The sequence below is a fragment of the Nansenia antarctica genome (assembly GCF_963989245.1).
Source record: "Nansenia antarctica genome assembly, chromosome: 9".
Classification (NCBI taxonomy): domain Eukaryota; kingdom Metazoa; phylum Chordata; class Actinopteri; order Argentiniformes; family Microstomatidae; genus Nansenia; species Nansenia antarctica.
The window spans coordinates 2,187,765-2,197,764 of NC_137679.1; the positions used below are offsets into that span (position 1 = coordinate 2,187,765).

Here is a 10,000-nt window from a genome sequence, read left to right on the forward strand (position 1 = left end):
AGATAGAACCGTAGCAGGTTCTAAACGGAGATAGAACCTTATCATCCTAAACGGAGATAGAACCTTATCATTCTAAACGGAGATAGAACCTTATCATTCTAAACGGAGATAGAACCTTCTCATTCTAAACGGAGATAGAACCTTATCATTCTAAACGGAGATAGAACCTTATCATCCTAAACGGAGATAGAACCTTATCATTCTAAACGGAGATAGAACCTTATCATTCTAAACGGAGATAGAACCTTATCATTCTAAACGGAGATAGAACCTCATCATTCTAAACGGAGATAGAACCTTATCATTCTAAACGGAGATAGAACCTTATCATTCTAAACGGAGATAGAACCTTATCATTCTAAACGGAGATAGAACCTTATCATTCTAAACGGAGATAGAACCTTATCATTCTAAACGGAGATATGATAAAATCCACCATGATGAATTGAGAATCAAGGACCCCAATTGAAATAAGCCAGTGGCTTTCTTGGGTTTTTATCCTGTTAGTTGACCTTGTATGTAATATGTACTTTCATGTACCTACTTCTGCAAATCTTCTAATAAAGTTTTCAATCAATCAATCAATCAAACCATCCCCCCTGATTTTCTTTTACAACTTGAGTACTGTGCATAAGGAACCAGAGATAAGAAAGGGGGGGGCGTCTGGCTGATGATACTGGGGGGAGGGGGCAGATGGATGTAACCCAATCAGGCATCCGACAGACCGCTGAGGGGGCGTGTGCAGCCAAGTGTGTGTGTGTGTGTGTAAGTGACTCTGTTTGTGTCCGTTTATGGCAGGAGTCTGTTGGTGTTTCCGTCACTCTGGTATTTGAATCCCCAGACACGATGTCTGGTGTAGTTCCGCTCTTTATAAGGGTTAGGGTGACCCTTGACCCTTGCTTACTCACGTCAACTCACACACTGCCTCTCAGAGTCCAGCCCTGGATCATCACCTGGATGTTCACATCTTTGGCATTGAAGCGCTTTTCTTATTCGTAGCTATGAAGCAAAACGTTGCCTAAGTCGCGCTTCACTTGTGGTCAGCCGAGCCATCTTTGTATGTAGTGTCAAACACGCCTCTGTCAAAGAGATGACTTGGGCAGATAGTGATGTTGGAATGTAACAAGCATTCTGATAGGCTGATGTCATAGTAGGCAATAATGCCCAGTGAATCAGCAGTGATGAATGACACAATGCACACGGCGTGCGATTTTGTTGCACGACAACATTCGATTCTCAATTCACACCACCGAAGTGTGTGGATGTGAATGGAGAATCGAATGTTGTCGTGCGACAATATCGCATCGCACGCCGTGTGCATTGTCTCATTCAAAACAATGGAATCAAATTCGGTGGTGCGACAAAATCTCAGCCGTGTGCATTGGGCTTAAGGAGAGTAGAGTTAGGCAGATATCTACATTTGGCCAAAATATCACTTAATTAACTTAATAATTATGGAAGAATCCTTTTCATCAGATTACGACATGTAGTTATCATAGCTGGTTTGGTAGGTTGGGGTTGACGAGTGGGCGTATAGCCAATACTTTGCAACCAGTACAGAATCAATATCAGCTTTGCGACAATAAAGTCCATTCATTCATTCAATTTGGACAAAAGTGCCTTTAGTGGTTTTGCTTGCTAATTTGTGTTGCTAATACCTATCCTTATACCTATCCCTACCAATTTACCAACCCTAATCATCACTAAAGGTTAATGCCCAACCTTAACCCTACTGTAACCACTTGAAGTTATTACCTAATATTGCCTAACTGCCATGTAAGTTGTTGTTAAGTGTTTTTACATAATATAATATATATATATTATTTAGCTAGATGTCCTCTATTTGGACGAAATAGGATATTGCCTTAGACATTACATTTACATGTACATGTTTGGCATTTAGCAGACGCCTTATTCCAAAGCGACTTACAAACGATATATTAGACTAAGCAAGTAAATTCCCCAGTCGTAGCAGGAAGAGTAATCTAGCTCAGGCCAGGGGCCATTGGCAGTCGTCGTGATAGAAGAATAATAATTTTTGGGACACAGGAGAAACAGTACAAGGGGGGGGGGGAGTAGACTTGTAGGAGACGCCGTATTAGGACGTTAAGCAATGACCCTGTGTTACTGAAACATCTCTACATGTATGGCCCATAGCCAGTTAGCCTACATACTGACTTATACAAGAAAGAAGTCAAACATTAGTTTTAGTATGGAGAATAGGCAGAGTCTCTATGTGTGTTATACACACATGTACACCACAGGCTATGGGAAAGTAGGAAACCATGATTTAGTGAAAGTTCACTGTCTCACTATTTACCTTCTGTGATGATGTATGTAGATCTAACTAGGACCCGATGTTGGCAGATCACACAAATCTCTGTCCTTCTCGCTCTCCAACTATTTGAACAAAGAGGAGAGTTGGAGGGGGGGGGTGTGAAGGCATGATGTGGTCGTAACTCTTGTGAGCGAGCGTGGTGTTGGCGCTGTTTAAAACACATGGGTCGAGGGAGTTCAGACTGGGTTCAGAGACGTTTAACATGACAACACGACACAAGTCATGGACGTTTTGATGACACCTCCATTAGTGAGACTACTGTACACAGTGTAGGTACAAAGGCTGTGCTCTCTCTCTCTTTATCTCTCTGTTCGCTATGATGAATAATTCGGTTCCCCAGGGACATGGAGTAAACTCCAATATACTGTATGTTACTGCTGTCAGCTTTGTGGGTGAATTATGAATTCTAGCACCCTTTATATTGTATGTGACTGATTTAGATGGAGTTGGGAACTTTGAACTGCATCATCAAATGACCAAACAGGCTTTAACATCTTATACTGTTGTGGTTGTTTTTGTGCTAGACCAACAAGTTAATATTCTTGAAAGTAAGTAAGTGATATGTATTTGTACAGCACCTTTCCCAGACCAAGGGTCACAAAGTGCTTTACATAGAGAACATAATAAAGAAGAAACATAATAAAACATAATAAAAGAGCGAAAGCCATAGCAGGTTAAAATAGGCAAACAAGTGAAAATAAGAACAAGTAACAGACAACAGGTGTTGTACAACAATATCAACAGGACACAGAAAGACAGGCCCTTGGGACTATCCAAAAGCCTGTCTGTACAAGACAGTCTTTAGCTGTTTTTTAAAAGCCTCGACTGTGTAATACACAAAAGTGTAATACATGGTGCAAAAAACACCTTCATTGATAAGATGTGACATAAAAAAAAAAATCTCAACGATATATTTTCAACAAAATAGGCATTATTGTTAACAGAATCAATGGATTGATCAGGATGTGTACACCCCCCCCCCCCCCCCCCCCCCAAACAAAGTCTCTCTCTGCCTGTGTCATAAATCGGAAGCAACATTTCTTGGAAACAACATCACACCGTGAGCGAAACACCCCATCATCTCATCTGGCTCACCTGAAATAATACAACCACAGAGTCCTCCGTGGTGTTGACAAACCTGAACGTTTTTGGGGGCAGTGTGACTCACCTCTTTGGAGGGGGAAAACCCCCAGCTCTGTGATTGGCTAGGACGGTCGGTTCGCTGTGGTGTTGCATTCCAGGGTGGCGGTACCTAGCGTGGGCAGAGCAGGGAAGAGCGGCGGTCGTGTGTAGGGCAGGACGATTAGCCACTCCAAAGCCCTGCTAGTGTGGCCCTATCAGTGCCCGGAGACGTGCTATCCACCGCAGTAATAATGGGCCTTATTAGGATAATGGTCGGTAGTTACAGGGCCTTGTCTTCCAGGTAATTCTATCAATCTCCATGGTGGAATAGGATTCTATCAGCAAGTGTTTTTGTGTGAGAGGACTATCTGGTCCCTCCATGCCGACCACGGTGAGTGGTGGAGACTGGAGCTGCTGATGACGTTTGTTTACTCCGATCTGCATCGCAAAAGAGAGGACGAACAGCCGCCGTGGTGGATGGGCCCGAATCAAAGCCCTTGGTGGTTTTAAAACTACAAAAACACTAGAAAATATGAGTCAGTGTTATTGTGTTTTTGGCTAGTTTTATCCAGACTAAAGAGTTGTGTGAGTCATAGGATTGTTGGGCCTGTCTGGGCTGGTTGGCATCCTCACAGAGGACAGTTGGACTAACAACCGCTAACTGTTGGCCGGTCTGTTAGCTAACCTTTGGCTAGCCATGTTAGTACTGTTGGCCGGTCTGTTAGCTAACCTTTGGCTAGCCAGGTTAGTACTGTTGGCCTGTCTGTTAGCTAACCTTTGGCTAGCCAGGTTAGTACTGTTGGCTGGCCAGGTTAGTACTGTTGGCTAGCCAGGTTGGTACTATTGGGGTCATCCCTATGTTCCCACAGCCCGATGGTCCCACATTTCTAATATTTCATCGGTGGGCTAGGGATGGGGTTAGAGTCAGTGTTAGTGTTAGGGTTAGGGCTAACGAAGCCAGTCCCATTCATATTTTTCATTTCATTGGACAGATACAGAGAAGACAGACAGGACAGGAAAGTAAGGAGAAGAAGGGAGAGAGAGAGAGAGAGAGGGCATGTCAGCAGGGCATGGGCCGGATTCTAACCCATGCCGACATGGGCATAATGTGTGCACTGAGGACCGCGGCGCTAGACCACTGGACCACCCCAGGCCATGGTACTGGACCACTGGACCACCCCAGGCCATGGTGCTAGACCACTGGACCACCCCAGGCCATGGTACTGGACCACTGGACCACCCCAGGCCATGGTGCTAGACCACTGGACCACCCCAGGCCATGGTGCTAGACCACTGGACCACCCCAGGCCATGGTGCTAGACCACTGGACCACCCCAGGCCATGGTACTGGACCACTGGACCACCCCAGGCCATGGTACTGGACCACTGGACCACCCCAGGCCATGGTACTGGACCACTGGACCTCGCCAGGCCACACCAGCTACTGACGCTGTTGTCGTCTTTCTCTGCCCCCATGCAGGAGGGAGCCGTGGTCGCCCTGTTTAAGATCTGCAGGCAGGACTGCTTCAGTAACCTGTACGCCCACGCCCTGCGCACCGTGGCCTCCATCTGCTGTGTGGAGGAGGGCATCAACCAGCTGGAGAAGGTAGGACGCCATGACACACACACACACACACATACACGCACGCATGCACGCATGCACACACACACACACACACACACACACACACACACACATAAGTACATACACACATGCACGCACGCACGCATACACACACACACAAACACACACACACACACACACACACACACATAAGTACACACACACACGCGCACACACACACACATAAGTACACACACACACACACATAAGTACACACACACACATATAGGGTTCTAATCCCATGAGGAGAGGTCAGAGGTCACACACACACACACACACACACATGAAATAATGTATTTTATACACTTTATATTTACCCTCTTCCTGGCTGTGAGGTTGTGGCTGTAGCTGGTCTAGACAGACGTGTTGACGTTAGTCAGCTGCAGTCAGAAGCGTCAGGGGAGAATGTTCTGGGCTGGCCAGGTAATGCTCTGGGCTAACACAAACACTCTGGAGCCCACATACATACTGTACACACACATAAAGCACACACACACGCACGCACACACACACACACACACACACACACACATACACATAAAGTACACGCACACACATGCGCGCACACACACACACACACAGAGCGTGTGTGTTTTCATTGGGGCTCTAGTTTATTTTCACAGGTGAAAACATGCTAACAATGCTAACAGTGCTAGCCTCAGAGGAATGTGTCTGTGAGCTCAGCTCAGCGGTGAGCAGCTCACAGACGCTCTGCAGAGAAGGAGGGTCTGTCTGGTTTATCCACCATTTAATCTTCTCGGCGAGCAACATAAGTAGGCTGTTGGGAGATTCTCACATAGGGGGTGGCTGTGGCGGTTGTGGCGCAGGAGGTCGAGCCGCCGTCTAATGATCGCAATGTTGGCAGATCAGCGGTTTGAGCCCCGGCTGGCCACGTGTCGAAGTGTCCTTGGGCAAGACACTGATCCCTTTGCCTTGCATGGTAGCTTGGCCGCCATTGGTGTGTGAATGTGTGTGTGAATGGGTGAACGAGAGGCCGTTGTAAAGCGATTTGGAATAAGTGCAGTCCATTTACCAGTCCATCTCACACACCTTACCCACCGGTCCAGACGACTGAGGACGTATCACTGTGTACCTGTATAACACACAACGTTCTGTGTTTTTCTCTTCTGAGACTTACGCAAAAAAACACAAAATAATTATCTGTGACCAAAAAGAAAAAACCTTCTCTGTGGATGAGCGATAATATAACATCACTGAGTAACGATGCCACAGAGGCGTGTGTGTTTGTCTGTGTTTGCTGAAGAGCAGCTTGGGGAAGCAAAGACCAGCCAGGTGTAAAAAAATAAAGGTGCGGCCGGAACGCCGATCCGCCCCAGATTAGACGCGGCGTCTCCAGAGGAGGCGTCAGGGACGTCTGCGCTACCAACCGACGCACGGGCGTCACTCAGCCTCGACGACCACACCTGGCGCTGTTACCAGGTGCTGTAGTGTTGTCAGGGACTGATTCACACCTTTAATCATTGACAAAAACTGTTCATGTACATCCGCTGGGATATTGGAGCTTTATACACTATGGGCAGGCTGTGGCGCAGGAGGTAGAGCCAGCGTCTAATGATCGCAAGGTCGGCAGATTGACGGTTCGAGCCCCGGTTGGCCATGTGTCGAAGTGTCCTTGGGCAAGACACTGAACCCCAAATTGCTCCCAGTGAGCGGGCCGGCACCTTGCATGGTAGCTTGCTGCCATTGGTGTGTGAATGTGTGTGTGAATGTGTGAAAGAGAGGCCGTTGTTAAGCGCTTTGGAATAAGGCGCTATATAAAAGTAAAAAATCAATAAAATAATTCACTACAGGGCCAACCTGAATTGGACTCAGATGCTGGCTTCAGATATTTTCTTTTCGTAATTTTTCTCTTCAATCAGAAAAAAACGATCATAAACATTATCCAAAACCCTTAGGCTTGCCAACAACGGCAGTTTGGATCATCCAAAAGATGAAAAACACCGGTGACCTCAGTAATCGCAAACGGCCTGGTTGGACTCGGTACCTAAAAGAGCCTGCCGAGTTGAGTTCTGGAGGAAAAGGTCTTGTTGGACAGGTGCTACAAAGATTAACACGACAAAGATTAACATGAGTGATGGTGTGAAGTGTAAAGTGTGGAGAGAAACAAGGAACTGCTCTGAATCCCCGGCATATGGTGGAGGGGGGGGCGGGGGGGGGTTAGGCCTGGGGCCTATGTGTCTGCCACTGGAACTGGCTCGCTTGTCTTCAGTGGTGTAGTCTAGGTGATACGCAGGACTACGCCGTATACCCACTAGGAAAGGCCAAGGATTTCCATATACCCACTTAAACATGTGTGAGGATACATAACAGAGTTTTGTGACAGAACTTTCACACTTTCATTTATAAAATTCCCCCCCGTCTGTGTTACGAAGCACTTGGACCATTGGGACTGACTATATACCAGTCCCAATATACCATCAACGAGGGGAGAATGGGAGATGTGACATGAAATATGTCAAAATGCAGCACTATCATGCACAGATCAGCCTTATAACATGTATTGTTAGATATATATAACGTTAGACAGGGAGCGCAGATTTATTTTTATGGGGTTCCGAAATGAACGATATTTTATGAGGCTGGGAGGGAAGAATCACAGTATACCCACTAGAAAACACTAGACTGCACCACTAGCTTGTCTTCATGGATGATGTAACTGTTGACGGCAGCAGCTGAGTTAATTCAGAAGTGTACAGAGACATCTAGTCTGCTGAAGTACGAGTTACGATGTCCCAGCTGGACGGCTCTTCATCACACAGTGAGACAATGAACCCAGACATACCGCCAAAAATAGCCACTAGGGAGTTTTTCTGGGCCAAAAAAGTGGAAAGTTCTACAAGTGGCCAAGTCAATCTATCAGATTTAAATCCAATTGAACATGCAACGTGCAGTTTACTGAAGAGGGAACTCAAGGCGAAAAGTCTTTCAAAACAAACAACAGCTAAAAGATGGCTGCCGTACAGGCCTGGCAGAGCATCGCCAGAGAAGACGTGACACAGTCTGATCATTAATGGTCCGCATGTCGGCAACCAATCAACATTATTGAATGATTGAAACACGGAACTATGTTTCAACGTTGTTGAGAATCACAACACAAACTCGCTAGTCAAGCCGAAATACTGCACCGAAATGGATTGGGTGAGTAATCCCCACTGCTACCTAGTTAACCACAACACTACTTTACATTGTTAGCGGGCTCACAAAACAAGCTGTGTTAGTTGACTAGCGATGTGTCATTGATCTTCAACAACGCGGAAATGTATTCACATTTTTCGAAAGAAAAGTCTGATCATTACATCGGATCCCGACATGAGGACCAAAAGATCAGACTGTGACACATATACCCAGTTGACCAACTATATATATACTACTATAACATGACTACTTTATTCTGACATTAGATGATTTTTTCCAATACTGTTGGAGCCCTGAAATAGTATGTTTAAAAAATATACAGTATATATACTTTCTAAATGATGAACCCAATCTAAAAGAAATTCCATTGAATTAAAGCTGAGATCCTGTAGTCTGACCCCTTAAAGCTGAGATCCAGTAGTCTGACCTCTGACCCCTTAAAGCTGAGATCCTGTAGTCTGATCTCTGACCCCATAGTAATGATTTGATTTTAAATTCAAACTGTCGGAGTATAGAGTTAAAAGAAGACAAAATGCAAAACACCTTTGGAGGGCACTGTCTATCACTGTCTATCACTGTCTATCACTGTCTATCACTGTCTATCACTGTCTATCACTGTCTATCACTGTCTATCGACTGTTATTGAACGTATTTAGAACTTTACTCTGCCTTATGTAGTACTTTACTGTGCCATATCGCCGATCGTGTTTTGTTTAGATTATTCTCTTTTTATTCCTATCCGTAATATTTACACTGCACTCTCCACTTTTAAATCCCACCTCAAAACCTACCTGTTCTCCCACACATACAACCTCCCCTACCCCTAATCATCTCCCCTAACCCTGCCACCCCCCTCCCCCCTGGACATGCATACAACCTCCCCTACCCCCTAACCATCTCCCCTAACCCTGCCACCCCCCTCCCTCCCCCCCTGGACATGCATACAACCTCCCCTACCCCTAACCATCTCCCCTAACCCTGCCACCCCCTCCCCCCCTGGACATGCATACAACCTCCCCTCCCCTAACCATCTCCCCTAACCCTGCCACCCCCTCCCTCCCCCCCTGGACATTGCTGTGTTAATTGTTCCCTGTGCCTGTTGGTTAACTCTGTGTTCTATGTGCTCATGTTATCTGTTGTTAACCCTGTGTTCTATGTGCTCATGTTATCTGTTGCTTGTTGTTTCTGTGTTTCCTGTTTTTCCCATATTGTCAGCGTCTTTGAGCCCCGGAAAAGCACTATATAAATACAATGAATTATTATTATTATTATTATTATTATTATTATTACATCTGTGTCGTGTGACTATAATGAATAAACGTTGATGTGATTTGATCTGGATGCTGCAGAGAGACAGAGAGGGTAGAGAGGCGGGGGTGTGGGGGTGTGGGGAGAGAGAGGATTGTTCTGCATCAATGGCCCTCGCTGGCACACCAGTGACGTATTAGGAGCCAGAAATAGGGAGTCGCCCTGTCATGAAACTATGAGTAGTGACAGTCCTGACGAGAGCGACTGACAGGTGCATCTCTGATGGGACCGTGTGCGTGAGAGCTCCAACTCTCTTATTCAAGGCTGCGGCATTTTTAGACTTAATTTGCTAGTCAGACGGACAAGCAATACGTCCTTAGTGGTATTGCAAATCGTGCGTGTGTGTGTGTGTGTGTGTGTGTGTGTGTGTGTGTGTGTGTGTGTGTGTGTGTGTGTGTAGGTTTGGTACAGTATATAGCTTCACTGGTTCTCTGACATTTCAGAACCAAAAA

General features: G+C 45.8%; 1 protein-coding gene across 1 annotated transcript in view; it reads left to right on the plus strand.

Moving 5' to 3' along the window:
- Positions 1-10,000, plus strand: part of insc (INSC spindle orientation adaptor protein) — a gene marked incomplete at both ends in the record, with an annotated part of 43,149 nt that overhangs the window by 21,400 nt on the left and 11,749 nt on the right. The window contains one exon of the mRNA XM_080539263.1: positions 4,941-5,066. Within this exon, the coding sequence (XP_080395389.1) occupies positions 4,941-5,066 (126 nt within the window). The remainder of the gene's footprint in view (positions 1-4,940; positions 5,067-10,000) is intronic.